Here is a 16,343-nt window from a genome sequence, read left to right as displayed (position 1 = left end):
CCTCGCGGAAAGTAGCACGGCGCGGCGTTCCGAGAGCCGAAAAACTTTCGGGGAGCGTTCCCAATTGTCCAAATCCAATATCGCGACTCTGTGCGCACCGGCTGAATTGAATGGTCGATCTAATTTAAGTCAGCCAAAACAGGCTTGGATATTTTCGTCTCCCTGCACCGACACCTGAGGATCCTTATGGGGAAAAATAAAAGGAGCGATAGATACGGTGAACTCGATTACAGTTCGTTTGAAAAATTACTTCGCGGCGGGGTAAGCCTACTCGATCAGGCCTGTGATTCCCAAAGCTGTCTATAGGGGAGAAATTGCAGTATTTTTCTAACGATTAGAAAATGACATTACAACTCTATTGATATTCCTTTTATATTGACATTTAATGTGGTTGATTATTATGTTGGAAAGTATGAGTCGTTGAAGTGAACCATGATCAAAAATAGATTGGATAATACTGTATTAAAGGATCCAGGACGAATAAAAGAATTTTCGGATGATAGAATAATCACTTTTCGAATACTAATACAGTACGACCTTGATTAACCGGATCCCGATTACAGTCAAACCTGTTTTTGTGCGGTAGATAGCGACCGCATAAAAAGATCGCACAAAACAAATCGCACAAAAAAATCGCATTGAAAAAGACCGCACAAAAACAGGTTCGACTGTATAAACAAATATGCGTTTAAATATGATTATATTATGAAGGGAAATAAATTTCCAAAAATAAAAAATTTATTTTGGAACATAATGTACATTTTAATTATTTCCTCGGGTCTCGATTATCTACCGGGCCTTAATTTATCCGGGCTGTTTGTGTTTCCCGATCAAGCCGGTCTAATATAATTCAGAGAAAGAGATCTGTCTACTAAAATGCATTCTATGTCAAACAAATTTTCTAAATTAAACCTACAAATATGTAATAAAATGTTCTTTCATATAAGGGTAGTCCTGTGTATACATATAGAACAAAGCAGCCAGATATTTACACATGTCACGGACCCAAACAAAGCCTCTCTCCTCATCACCCCTCATACATGTTCGTGAACCCAACCCTGACATTCTAAACACCTAATCCATCCTTGCGTGGACAGAGGGAACAAATGGGTATAGAAAGTATATTCAAGTAGCAAACTCGTATCACGCTGTTATATCTTGCAAGCTGCAGCTTTCGAGCTGAACTTTCACCTTCCAACGCCTGTTTATTATGAACTCGCACGTAGGTCATAAGACAGTATATACGCTTCGATTGTGATTGTGTTTCGACCTCTATTAGGTTCACCGCTAAGGGTTGTTCATTACGGGCAGTTTTGCATTGCGGCGACTTTACATTGAACACATCTTTGCAATAGTATAGTTGCAAAAGACTAACGACATCTACACAGTTAGAAACAATAAAAATTGCAAATATATCGCGGAGAAATGTATGGCGATCTTGAAAACTCGAAAAAGGTGACCTCGAAGGGAAAATATGAATCACACTGTTCTATCTCGATAAAAATAATAATCTGACGCAGAAAAACGAGCCACCTTGTATATTCTAGGGGACAAAAGTGATCCGCTGTTGTCAGAAGCTAGAGCAGTGTTCCTCAACCTTTTTTGGTTGACGGCCCACTAAAAATATCTACAATTATGCGGCACACCTGAATATACAAAATGTGAAAGTTGTATGATACAAAAAGAAAACAAAACAAATAATTTATTTACAAAATTTATACAATGAGAGAGCTGAGCCTGTTTTCTTGAACAAATTAAATCAAAACGAGGTTCCGAAGTCGCCAGACAAGTTCGCGCATTTCATCGTCAATTTTTAAAAGTCTTTCACGCTTTTTGGACTCGATTTCTGTCAATGCTGAAAATCCAAATTCACTGAACCATGAAGATGCAAAAGGCAGAAGAATTTCAATAGCAATTAAATTTTATAATTGAATATACAAAACCCATGCAATTTTAATTATTTGTCAGAAACCATTGCGGCACATTTGACGATATCTCGTGGCACACAGGTTGAGAAACACTGAGCTAGATACCTCGCAAGACGACAAAGACCGTGCATACTTGAAGCATTCTTTCAGACTTCACGATTCACTCGGAGAGGTGGAAATATTTCTGTAAGAAATACATGTGAGCAAAGTTTTAGTCACTCGGTCGAGCATGGTATCGTTCGAGTACCATTCGGCTGGCGCATTCAATGTTGCCGGATGCCACACGCGCGAGTCACATGCCGGCATTCGGGTTGAGCGCGTTTAGGCGAGCGCACCGTGTCAGTCAGCATACCTTCAATTCGATTGATCCCGCCGGGAATAAAATCAATGTTTGGCCCGTTGCGAGAGGGTTTCCGCGGCAGACGAGGCAGACCAGGCAACCGAGGGAGGTGTCCGAGCAGGGTGTCGGAGCTGTCGCCCGCAGTGATAGCGACGCACGCGGATTATCCAGTTTCCCTACCGGTAGACATTGCTCAATTGAAATCTACATCGGTGGTCACACGTGAGCACGATCGTTTGCGGCCGTGGGGCTAGCCTCATCAAGGGCGCGGGCTCTGATCAATCCCGGTCCAGAGGCTCGCGGGCAATCCCAAGCAACTGTCCTGTCCGTCGTCTCTAACACAACTTCTCTCTCTCTCCCTCTCTGCAACGTTCCCTCTCCCTCTCGCTCGATTGCCCGTCGCTCCTCTCTTTTCCGATTAATCAATCGTTCGGTTTACTTTCGTTTTGATATTTAATCTTATGCTGACTGTGTGTGCTCAACGCAGAGACTTCCGAACCGGGCTAGTATGCACAAATTCCACGAGCTTCTCTTACTCGACCCGAATTCGATTGGTGTTGACAGAAACCGACACCACCCACGTTTGAATAAATTCGATTTGATAACGAGATTATTTATTTTCCGGATGATTCTACGACCAAACAGACTTCCCACTTGTTTTTTGTGCTAGGGAACAACTGGGAGATTGAGCACAGACCGCTTAAAGAGAGCAGCCACTGTGACGAATTGAACAAATCGTAATTTTTTATCTTCCCTTCAATGGAGAAATTTGTGGAAAACAATTTATGAAATGTGCTCTCTAGGAAATATTCAAATAAATATTATTTTTGGATGTAACGAACGCATCTCCAAATTTTTCATCCAGGCAATGCTGAAAAGATTCGTTCGGCTTTAATCACGAAAAAGTGCAGACACCCTGCAGATCAAGTTCGCTATTTTTGCAGAGTTTCCAACTTGTCGAGCACCTCAAAGAGTCGACAGCGGTGCGAGTCGAGCGACGTGGAAATGGGAGTTTAATTACGTTACAGTCACGCTGCATCTCATCAGCATCTTTTGTTCGGGAACGGACCAGACAATGACCTTTTGATGGACGCAATAATGAATTTTTTTTCTCCGGTCGTTTCGCATTAACTTCCCGCGCGGCCAAACCAATGTTTTGCGCCGCGCCGGGCGGCGGTGAACGCGCCGATGCGGATTCTTTGTCGGGGCAATACTTTTGTTAATCGCGGGCAAAGCTTTGTCCCCGTTTTATCGCGCGGCGGAACGACGTTTTCCCTTTGTAGGGCTCCCAAACGAGGTGGAAAGAAAATTTTCAAACAGACCACCGCGCCATTTTGCCCCCTGCTAAACGAGGAGGCACAGAGCCTTTGGCTCGGTGCAAGGACGTCGCCGCACCCTACGCAACCGTCGAAAAGGGTCCCCGAATTCATTTCATGGCCAATTACAATTAGCATTTATGCCGCAGCATTTGCATATCGTTGCGAGATAATTTCGCGAACGCTTAAGCCTAATCTCCGTGTCAGATGTTCCGCAAGCACCCGCGGCAAGAAATAGTCCTCGTTCCCGGCGATCGCCTATCTAGCCGTGCAAACTTTTCCTGACTCGAGTGAAAGTCGAGATCGGTGTCTCGAGACTTTATATCGTCTGTTATATGGGATCCCCCCCTCCTCTCTATGGTTCCTTCGTTAACGGCAATGTTCTCTCTGTTTAATACCACAAAATAATTCTTCAAGTTGTCGCTGAACACTTGAAGGACATGACCGCAATCTGATTAAGGTAAACTATTTTCTTGGTGATGATTAGACCGTCGATGTTTGAACGGTAGGCGCGGCGGCCTGAGGATGAATAGGTCTGAGGAGAAATGCGGAAAGCGGGGCCCTCAGACTACATTAAATCTCAATCTTCCTTAGGCGTTTGTAGAGGTTAAAAAAAACCGTCGATGTTTATGAACAATTTGTAATTTCTGTAGGCAAATTTGAAGAAAGTGGAAACAAATAAAATTTTATTTTCAGTGGTAGTAGCCATTATAGATCTGAAATAAATAAAAACCGTATGAAATTCTGTGGAATTTTATATCCTATCATTTTTTGAAAATTTTTAGAAATTGAGTGGACAGACTTAAGTTTTGTGAGATGTTAAAAAGATTAGTTTACCAGGTAATATTAAAAAAAATTTTGCGTGATATCACACTTTTTTTTTTAAATATACTTTATACACTTCAATGAGTTTATGAAGACGATGAAATCGTATTTGTGCGATGTGTCTTTGCTTAGAAGACGTTGATCATATCTCGTTCACGTATACGATTGGTACTGCTGATTTCACGGTACAACCGAGTGAAATAGTAGTATACAGACAGCGATAGAGTATATGAAGCATTGATTGCTCCGGAGAGCTCGATTTCATGGTACGCGAAACGAAATGATAGGGTTACGACGGTGATTCGTTTGCCAGTAGCCATAGTGATTGCCAGTAGTAACTACAGAGTGACGGTCCTGTAATATATTAGAATGGGATTCAATAATGGAACTGCTTTCATGCTAAATTGCTATCTTTTATTTTACTGTGTGACTACTTGCTGGAACTAATCGAGGGCTGAAATTTCAGGGGAAACGCAGAGCATTGAAATAAAGGTCGCGTTCCTCATCATATTCAATCGTACGCTTTCCACAGTTCCTATTGTCGTGGCATTTGTTAAGAAGTGTTCCAGTGGAATCTGTTCAAAGCACAACAACGTTGCGCGTGCAAGATAAACGATTCATATTTATAAATAAAAGTTACAATATCACTTTGTACCCAAGGTGTAATTATGTATTGTTAAGAGAACTACAGTAAATCCTTTATAAATGCATAAAAGCTGTAGCAATTAAACGCAGAAAAAATATCCTCTCCACTTTAGCAATTTGATCTCGGCTCAATCGCGACGCGGAGAGTCGCAGTCGTCAGCACAGTTCAAAGGCCCGTACGTCCTCACAATGTAACACCAATATTTAATCTGTTTTATTATTACTTATTTTTTTATGAAACTTTCATCAATATATTCGTGGCATTCTTCTGATTAAAAACAGGCCAAACACGATATAATTTCAACTATATTTAGTGGTTTAATTGACGATGAAAGCTTCGGCCGCAAGGAAGGACAGCGCATGGGAAAGAAAGAGAGACGCGGAGAGTCGCACTCGTCGGCATAGTTAAAAGGCCCGCGTGTGGTCTCTCTTTACACACGCTGTCCTTCTCTACGTTCGGCTCGGCCTTTTATGTAATATGTCAATACATATGTTCATGTATTGTATATGCTACATAAACCATACTTGGTTTTAAAGCATTAAGTAAATAATAATCATAATCACTTTGTACCACAATCCAAGAAGTATACCCACCGTTGCGCGCAGTCTCCACAAGATTCGATCAGTTTAACAAAGCACAAGTAAATACAGATCCAACTACAAACATTTGCAATCTTCCAGCGACCGAAGATCACGATTCAGCGAAACTCTCGACGCGTCTAAGTTTGACAAATCAAATTCTAAAATCCGCTCTCCGGAAGCCACTCGACGTCAGGCTCGCTGTTCGAAATTATCAGCGACGAACGATCGTGCGACGACAATTCGCGTGAGAACACTCCAGGGCCGCGAGAGATTCGCGAGTTTCTCCGAAATTGCGGCCGGATTGAGATCTCGCCGTGAGATCCGACGCGGGCTCGCAGAACGGCGAACAGAGGTGGAGCCATGCCGTTGACAGTTTGTAAATGATCTAGTTTACCGCGCGAGAAAGTGTGGAAGGTCGGCGCGGTGGCGTCAGGGGCTGTTCGGTCCGTGCTCGGATGTGGAGCAGAAAGGGAAATGGCGTGGAGGAAAGAGGGGCTCTGCTAGGAAAGACGGAAATTCGAGACGTCCTGGTGAGGCTGGAAAGCTTAACTATTCATCTTCACGGCAATCTAACAAACTTTCGCTGTCCCCCGCCTACTTGCCAAGGTGGAATACTAAAACTGTCGCGCTGCGGATCGCGATGTCGTAAACATAACTCGCGGACGAGCCCTTAATGTCTTCCGAAGAGGGCGCCTGCCTGGGAGACAACGGTTCATTCTCTATCGGGCTTAATGCTCGGATGAAATATAGTCATCTCTCCGGAATCATTCGCAACAACGGGGAAAATTAGACGCGAGGTACGCGATGTACGCGAGCCTGATTTGTGGTCGTCCGGAAAGTTCGTGCCAACTTCTTGTTGGTGACATTTGGACATGTCTGAATCTATCGGAATTCACAACAAAAAAGTCAATGATCATCTGTTCTAGGGGTGGTGAATAATCATGTTCCACTTCAATATACTTCATAGAGTTTAGACAGATAACAATTGAACACACGAAAGACGAGTGAAAACAATTCTAAACACTTATAATCAAATGTATTTCTTAGAAACAAAATTAATGTTCATGAAAGGTAATAATTAGACAGCGGATTTTATGCATTTATAACAAAAATGAGTAGGTGTAATTTAAAATAGTAAAAACATTAGACGAATTTAAGAATACTGTTATATTATTTTTAAAACATTGAACATATTAAGAGAGAAAAAATAAATTTCTATGTCGCTCCAGTTGGTCGCAGATCGGGTAGAAAATTTTTATTTTGCATTAAGATCCGCTGTCTAGTAATAATAAGACCATTTTTCTTCTATCTCGTTCACCAAAGGATATGATTGTACAGACATGATTGTTCACATGATACAGTCTTTACATTGCATTAAATTGCATAGGACAAAGTTTTATTATTACTTAGATACCTACTTCGATACAATAAAAGTATAAAAAGGAACTTCCCTTGCCTTTTTAATGAACAAAATTAAGCTCTCAGCATTACCTACATTAAAGTGAAGGAGGAGCTCATTACTGCGGCTGAAAAATTACTAGGAATGTCCAGAATGCTGCGCTGTGAATTGCAACTACGATGTGAAACAGGTTCACTTCAGCCTAACGTTTTAGCTACCTTCGAGTAAGTGGATAGGACACGATTCTAGATAAACCGTATTATAGATAAAATAAGAAGATATGGCAAAAATTAAATCGAAAAGTAATGAAAAAAAACGGTAACAAAAATAAAAAACAAAGTAAAATGAAGTGCACGAAAAGATCTAGTTATGGAACTGAAAACTTCAGAAACAAAGAAAGAATGGAGACTTTAAGAAATGAAAAGGAAGAAGAATTGATGCAATTGTGAAATGTTTTAAACTTCATAGTGCTCTTAAAACAGCTGCAAACTAAAGATAATAAATAAATATTACTCAAATGTTTGTTTAAAGAATGTACATGTTTAATTATTTTGTGTGATATTACACCAAGGTGTTAAAATTAATAAATTACATTTAAAATGTAATGAATAAAAAAATTGTTTTGTTACTGCACTCAGGATTTATTTCAATGAATGCCTAGATATGTAGTTTGTTTCCGCACGCTCGTATATTTTCGAATTCTAATCCGCAGTAATGGGTACGCACTAGTATGCAGTAATTAGTAGATGCTTCTCTTTCATCCGCAGTAATAGATAATAAATGTTATTTTGAAATATAATTACTTATTTTGTATTAGGTTTTGAGGGCCACCAACTTTTTTTTGTACTCAGAACACACATCATTCTTCCATAAAATGCTTAGACATATTATTATTTCATGATAAATGAGGAATAATATTCAAATAAAGCACGATCGAAGCATGATACCGCAGTAATCGGTACGGTTACCCTAGCTGATAGGAAAAGTTTCGAATAGATTCGTTGCGGAAACCGCAGGGGTAATTGTAGAAAACGAGCAACTGAAAATTCGTAGCGTCGTTAATCAACGCGTTCCGTCCCTTTCGGTTGAAAATACCGGCTACGTCATTACTCGAACGATGAAAGAACTTTCTCCTATACTGATTGTCTCTTGGACCGACCCTCGTGGAAGCTACCCTCGTTTCAATTACCGGTACCAGGTGACTTGTAGCTCGTTCCGCGTCCCCGAGCAGTTAACGCCGCTTCGGGTTCATCGTATGCAAATGACAAGCCGTCCGTCCGTTTGTCCGTTCATCCAACGGCTCTGCGACAGGGGACTGCTTGATTCACATCAAACGCTGGCTAAATGCTGTTTATTGTCTCCGCTCTCCCACGTCCATGCATATGAAATAATTGCCGTCAAAAGTAACACCGCCGACATCACTCACGGCTAAGGATCTAAATTGCTTCGAGGTCTCTCGAGCCAAGAAACGAATCCTCACGACTGAACGGGTTGCAAGTTTGAGGAATCATCGGCTGTCGAGACTATTAACCCTTTGCACTCGAATGGCGAGTCTGAGGCGCCACTAAAAATTGCCATACCATTATTCAAAACAGTTTTAACACTATTAAATTTGTCTGTATTCTATAAATTGTAAAAAACTCAACTGTTATATAAGAAAACAGGTTCAATGTGATGTGCACAATGTAAAAAAGATTACATAGAACAAAAATGATCTGGGTTGAAACAAATATCTTGATTTTGGAATTGAAATTGCTTCGAGTGCAAAGGGTTGACGTTGACAAATTTCGAACACAACAAAATCATATTGATTTTAATTGTAGCACTTGCTGAAAATATGTGGATATTTTCTAGGATGAGAACGATGATTTTATTCCAGTAGGTCCAATAGTAGTGAATATTTCGGTTCAAGTGAATTTTATGTCTACATTACAGATCGGGCCATCCCGGAGCATTTCGGACCAAAGCCTGCCGGTCGGGCCCTCGAGTATCCCACATCCGGATGCATCCAAGGAAAGCGAAGTTGGCTAGATTCGAGTCCAGTGAAACGGAGAAGAAGGTGCCCGTCACCAATTGGAACCTATTACGACTTCTTAGGGCCTATTTGAGGCTAGCCGGGTCATCCCAGGTCATCTCGGGCCGATTCGAGTTAGCGAGGATCCCACTGCCGAATCCGTCCAAGGTGGACGGGTTACCAGCCGTATTACCATTCAACGTAGATACTGTCTTGTGTTGACAATACATTTCACATTCTTGTTTGTACGAACATGTGAATATATGTAGCACAGATGTGCCATAACGAAATTGCGAGAATGAGCGAATTCCAGAGAGTGAAATTAATAAACCTTTGTATCAGATAAGAAACCATCACAACAGAGCAGCCAAGCAAAAGTTCTCCGCAAGCTGCTGGCTTCACCTACTGCGCCACAGTATACCAAGAATGCTAGAAAGTCCATTAACTGCAGAAACCAGACTCATAAAGTGCGACCAGCAGTTTGGTAGGCAGGGAAGCGACCAAAAACACTCTTAAAATGGTGGTAACGTTGGCAGGTTGCCTTAACGAGAATCCACGGGGATCGGAGCGTTCCGTTCCGTTCCACTTCATTAGGTTTAACCGGCCGATTTTTAATTACTTCGGACGTTGGATCCACTCGAAGAGAGGGGCAAGAAAAATCGCGGCGCGAAGGGGCCTTGTTGAAACGGTTAATAAGTCCAGGTCGGTCCGTGGGTGGGAGATACGAGCTGCCGAAGAACCCCTTGAAACTTCACAGACTGCGGGAGCGGAACGCTGCGGGAGTGGATGAGTAAGGGAGGAGAGACTGGGGGAGAGAGGCTCGCAGGGGGAGTTTAATTAAATATCACACGACACATTATGGGACGAGGTCGCCGCCGCGGTGTCACTGGCAAGTAACGTCAGCCGCACACCATAGGACTGAAAAGTTTCGGTTGAAACGTTGATACCGGACCAGGCCACGTGTTCCGACTGACCGGAAGTAGGCAGCGGAGAGTCCAGACGTTCCACCGGCACCCTTTTATGAATCGACCGGACCTAGACACGCTGTTCCAACCCCCTATCTCGCCGATATCATCCCTCTATCATCCCTTATTTTCTCCCTAACGACGGCGTAACTGGAGATTCAATTCACGTGAACGAGAGGACGCGCCATTGCCACGGGTACCCATGGAAATCTGCTCTCCTAATTCCGCAATATTTCTACTGAACGACCAATAGCACCCAAGATAAACGCGATCATTCTGTCCTCCGGCCTACCTTTCATACGCAACGACTTTACAGCCTCTAATTGGGCAAGATTCTTCTTGTTATGATGGGTAATGGGGAGCCCGCGTTTATGGTACGCAGCCTTTTTCAGGTACTTCCGGGACTTGGATTTTATGCGTGCCTACTTCCTCCCCCCCCCCCCGGAATTTGTACGGTGCTCGTTTTAGATTCTGATTAAGATTCGGGGGACTTGGAACCGCTTTCTGCTTCTGCGATTAAAGTATCGTAAAGCCGCGGAAATGCCGGATCTTCCGCGGATTGCAGCGCTTCAGGGGTTCGCCGGAGGAAAGCAGTTGTCTTTGCGTGCTCGATTGAGGAAAGCGGTGGGAAGTGAGAGAATGAATGTCTCTGACACGAATTTCGGTTATTATTCTTTGGAAAAACTAAGTCGTGCACAGCGTTGCCGCAAAAAGAACCTCTGTGGAATACATTACGTCACGTTCCGAGAATTGTCCCGCCGCGTACCAATAGTGGGGGTAACTAGTATGAATCGCGATGTCTGGCTGCCAAAGATTTTCTCAATCTGGGATAAACTACTTTTCCGTCGATTCCCTCGATCTGGTAACGCTGGTCGTGAATGATATTTTGTGCAGAGTATCTTCGGTCAAGCAATATTGAGATTCGGATCCGAATATCTGAAATGAGATATCCGGATATTCGGATAGCGGAGCCCTACGTAGTCATATTCGGGTCCGGATTTCCAGTTATAATGAGTAATCCAAGTACTGGAATGTCCAGGTACTAAGAGCTCTAATCAAAAGCAATATCGAACCGTGGGAGTCGAGGCTCTTGCAGTGGGATGCGCGAAACGGTTATGGAGTTTGGCGAAGGGGGGGAGAAGCATAGTTTGTCGTTGCCGTGCCCTAGGATCGGCTAACCGATTACTTTCCACGGATCATGCATTATTTATGCGGCCGCAAACGGAAGCCACCTCGGCCAGAATAAACATCGTTCGACCCGATTAGAATGCTCGCCGGATCGCGCGGCAAGAAGTCGTATCAAAGAGCGTGTGGGCAGCGTCCTAGGGCGTCCTCTGGCAGGGTGGCAAACCTTCGGGACCCGGGCTAAGTTTGCACAGGCGTCCTCTCGACCGGCTGATCCCCGCCGCCATTCACGACGCCCGGCGAATTAAAAGCCCATGAATACGGTAAGGATGCAAATTACACCGGTGTTTGTCCGGGATCGGTGTTACTCGGCAATCTGCATACGCCTGGCCATTAAAATACGCGGCGCGATGACGCAACGGGAAACGGATTTTCAAGCGACACGCGTCGTTCGCTCGTCTATCTCGGATTCGCTTCGGACACGTCCCGCCCGCACGATAACTACCTACTAGGGGTTAATTACAAACCGGAACTCCGGCATTCCGAAGCGACGATGCTTCAACCGGGACCCTTGTTTCCGTGAAACGGGTTAACGAGTGGTCCAAAGTTTACGAGGCGGTGCTGCCACGAAATGATTGCGAATCGGGCACCTGCGAATACCAGAGCGGATCCCGCAACAAACTAGTTATCTTCGGATACGTTCGGGACTGGTCCGACAGCTTGAATCGAGACTCGAGCAAGGGAGCTCGAGAGTTGACACTGACTGATTTGGATACAAATATTGAGAAAAAGCATAGTGCGCAGACGGTTTAGAGCGAACTCATAGACGGATTCTGTTATCCATTGATATGATCCATGAATATCCATCACCACACTGGTGACAACTCATGTCGGGCGAAGATATTTTGCTTTCTGGTTCGAAAAAAACGTCGACCATGCAAACTTCACAGGGGGGTTTTTCAAGATAAAAGTCTGCTCTATCGCGTGGTATAGTTCGATTTTCCGCTGGACCCTAATTTTTTGAGATAAATTGAAAAATATCCTCAAAAATTGGTGCAAAAGTGGCGTCTCTCCGTCTTTAATCATTGTTTAAACATGTTTAAACAATCATAATGTATTAATATTGGATATCATTGTATTCGGGAAAGTCTACAGAATCTTTTGCTGTAAAGAACAATTCAATATCTTTTATAAATACATCACAATATTTGTTTAAAGTTGAAAAATATGTTTTTTTTTCAAAAACTGAGCGTATAGGAGAAAAATTAAGGACAGATTCGGAATCAGCGCAAAAAACTCTATAAGAAGGACCCAACAGTATATTGAAGTCATAAAAAAAGTTGAAATTTGTTGGACAGTGTAATTGGATCGAAGAGCAATACATTCGTAGGCCCTTAGATTTTTTTTTAGGTGCAACTGTGCATGTGCAATTAACAATTGTATAATTTCTTGCAAAAATTTCTTTAAAAAATTATTAGTTCTCGAGATATTTTCAAAACCTGTCTTTATTGAAGAAGATGCTCATTAGTTTTCGTACTTAATTTACGACACGTAAATTGCTACTGAATGACGAAATGCTTACTCGTACAAATCAGTTTCTGTCATAAGAACAATGTCGAAACGGTGTTTACGTTTACTATATTGTCGTGAAGCGCTTGAGCATCACCAAGAGCAAAGCGAGATCTTAAACTCTCTTAGACTCTCTGCGTAGTGTGTTTGGAAAGCAACGAAGAAAAAAACACAGACCAATACAGTGCGCATAAGACCGTACGACCGAAGTGAAAACTTCTATGACGATTGCACACCTGTCTATTTCTCGCTTGCTCGGCTAAACTCGGCTTCCCCGAGTTTACTCGAATAACGTTTCACGTTCGAGCGTGACGGATCAGACTCATTCACTGCCCAGCTATTGTGTATAGTGTACGCGGTGCACCCAAAGATGTTTTTACTTCAATAAAATTTAGCTCAAATAAATGAGCCCCTGTGTCAACAGATAGCACACTGCTTACAATTGATGCTACCAAACAATGATTTTCCATTAAATATTTCGTAATACATATGATAACAATAGTCTCTATTGTTCCCTACCGATCTGTACTCGTAAATCTTTACTGTCAGAGAAGAGAATTCTCGAAAATAAGGAACAACAATGAAGAATTTCTTTGTTCTTTTAAACGAGTGGTTTTTAAAGTGTTAAATTGGGGGATGCTCGTGAATACATATCGAGCTGGCCCTCTCCCCCAGAGATCAATACTTTGAGTAGGATCCTTGGCTCCGATAACAGCATCCGCACTATGATATTTACTCAGCGCTGCATTATGTCCGATCAACTACTCGGCGAGAAAGGATTTCGAATGAAAATGAATAAAAAAACGGGGGAGCATGATAGCTGGTTGGCTGAAAGTTGGACACACAGCTAGCGGGCCAATCGATAAGCAGTCAGAAAAGCGCGGTAGTGGCTATCATCCAGACGCCAGGATAAGTCGACGATTTACGAGCGATGGTTTTCGTTTATTTATTATAATGCCGAAACTGCCAGATCGAACGGTGTATATGTACATATATGTATATAATCCGAACGGTTCATTAGACACGTACTGGCCGTAATAGAAATTTACGAGCACGAGTCGTTGTCTTTGTCTGCACTTGAGGATTTGCACGGATTTAGGAGGATCGAACGCATGCATATCGTATTGGAATATGCTGCATCTGTTGGCATAAACAACCCATTAATAATTCCCTACATTTATTTCTGCGTCGCTCGTATATCTTCGAAAGTCCCTGGACATGCATACACAAAGTATCTTCCGTCGCACATCTTCATTTTAATCTCGATTATTAAACTATATCGTCGCTGACATTCGGGACCATTTTATATGGGGTGTACTTGTTAAAATGTTTTGATAGAGAGATACTTATTAAAATCTTCTTGTAATATAGTGTATTGCAATTGCACTGTGTTCCGGTAGATAAATCAACCTCAAATTCCAAAGTTGTATTTCCTTGTGCCATAATTAGACTGCGGATGCAATTTAAAATTTTTGTAGACAAATTTTCAGAAAGTGGTACCAAATAGAATTTTATTTTCATTACTAATAGCATTCGCAGATCCGAAATAAATAAAAATCGTATTAAATTCTGTTAAATTTCATACTCCAGCATTTGTTTTTAGCTTTTATAAGCCATAAATGCATAAAGATCCGCAGTCTAATCATAATACGCTTCGAGTATTTTTTCCTTTTGCGAAAAATGTATCGATTTCCTTTAACGGAATCGTTTCTTCGAGCAATTTCCGCCGGCCATTGAGAAATTTTCTTTCCGCGGAGCGTTAAGGGATCTTCGAGCATAAACAGTCGAGATAAGAAGACCGTAATCTCGGAGACAAAATAGGGTTCTTTTGAGTGACGCGCACGCAAGTAGACCACTTACCCGTATACGGCCGGCAATAGTTGCGATTTACTTTGCTGTAAATCGTCGGCAGAGACGATTCCGCTCCGGGCTCGACGTACGCCTTGGACTTGCTGTCCCTGGGGTCGCTATATTGTTCCACAACTTCGACTTCCGCCTGAAAACAGAGCAGAAATTGTTTCCTTCCGTTAGGATCTCGAGGCACGGCAATGCTCGAGCTAAAAGCTCGGCCGAAACGCCGAGGTATTGTTTACACTGACACTGGCAAACATTTTATCGGTCGTGGACGAACGAAAACGGCGAAAGGAAAAGTGTGAAACTAAAATATCCACGCAAATAGCCGACTGCGCCGGAAAAGTCACTCTCGAACGCAATTAAACGCGGTCGGCGAGGCGCATGCAGAAAACACTTTCCTCTGTTTTTTTTTCTGTTTCCTTTTAACCGCTTTTGCCTCCGGAATTTGTATTTCAAAGAGCAACGGAAAGCAATTTAAATATTGTAGCACTCTAGATTTTTTAGTTAAAATTATTCGAAGCACACCGTGGTGTGGTTACCATAGTGCTTCTTGGTTTCAGGAGTACCTAGTAATCAAAGTGACTGTATTTGATTTTTTTTTTATGCCAAGCATAAAATACATTCATGGAAATGTAGATCGATTTATGTTTTAGTATGCACGCTAATGAATGAACGTGCAGAGTAAATTCCCACGAAAGCAATTTACGTTGACGTTTTGTGCTTGTAATCGAAAAATATCACGAACGAGAAAATTACCATTCGGCAAACAATCACTTTTACTCAAGCTAATTAATAAGCCTCTGCTTTTCTAGCGAATTTATTTGATTAATAGGGAAAGTGGGCCTTCTATTAATGTCTTTTAACGAACGATTAGAAAATATGTAATTTTATTTCGATCAAAAGAAATTAATAACATTCGAATTTAATACATTGATACATTGATACATTGATTTTTGCACCAATCGTTCCTTATTTTATCGACTCTCATTACTGGACTGCAGATTTTATGCCAAACATATGTAGCTGGGTAACAGAATTTTTGCAAAAAAGATTGGAAAACGAATGTCACGCATACGTAATCGCCGCCGAAAAAAGTGTAAAGGTATTTTCCGATTAGGGTTCCCATCCATCCGGTTCTCCCCGGATTTGTCCTACTTTTTAGTACGTCGAGCGTGTCCGGGGGAATTTCTTTAAGGGTCCGGATTTTTCAATGTTTCTTGCTTTTGATTTGTTCAAATTTAAATATGTTGTAGTCTTTAGTGAGCTATGAACAAATCACATTTTTTGATATCTTCAAAATTGTTGATTTTAGAGACGTGTAAAAAAATGTCACCCTTTTTTCATTAAATTATAAGCCTAGTACTAACAAACCGATGAGAATGAGTTTTAAGGAGCTTATAGCGAAAACATAAGAGTATCTACTAAAAATGTTGTCATTTCAAAAAATATGTTTTTTGACCATTTATTTTGCAATTATTTTAAAGAAAGCCAATGGTTTCATAGCAGAGAGCTTTTTAAAAATTTGATAAAATGAAGATATAGCTCAAAGTGTCCTTTTTACAGACCTGTTTTTAAAAAAGCGGGCGTTTTAAAATTGACGAAATTAATATTATATACGACACGGTCGCACACAGTAGGCTGGACCGAGAAATTTCGTGACATTTTACTATAAGTCTTCAGCCATAAGATACACTACTATGCAAAAGAAAGAAGCACCCGGTCATATTTAATAGAAAAGCGTAGAAAATCAATTAAGAACACAGTAAGGTTTGAAAAATGAT

At 41.7% G+C, this 16,343-nt stretch overlaps 1 protein-coding gene across 2 annotated transcripts in view; it reads right to left on the bottom strand.

Annotated features, from left to right (window-relative positions):
* The window catches only part of Hwt (SH2 domain-containing adapter heavyweight), a 377,169-nt gene that overhangs the window by 65,984 nt on the left and 294,842 nt on the right, over positions 1 to 16,343 (bottom strand). For both annotated transcript variants that reach the window (XM_076442816.1, XM_076442824.1), the window contains one exon: positions 14,569 to 14,704. In XM_076442816.1, the coding sequence (XP_076298931.1) occupies positions 14,569 to 14,704 (136 nt within the window). The remainder of the gene's footprint in view (positions 1 to 14,568; positions 14,705 to 16,343) is intronic.

The sequence above is a fragment of the Lasioglossum baleicum genome, chromosome 2, assembly GCF_051020765.1.
Source record: "Lasioglossum baleicum chromosome 2, iyLasBale1, whole genome shotgun sequence".
In the NCBI taxonomy this organism is placed as follows: domain Eukaryota; kingdom Metazoa; phylum Arthropoda; class Insecta; order Hymenoptera; family Halictidae; genus Lasioglossum; species Lasioglossum baleicum.
The sequence above is the reverse complement of the archived record's forward strand: the minus strand, read 5'-3'. Positions and strand labels throughout refer to the sequence as shown.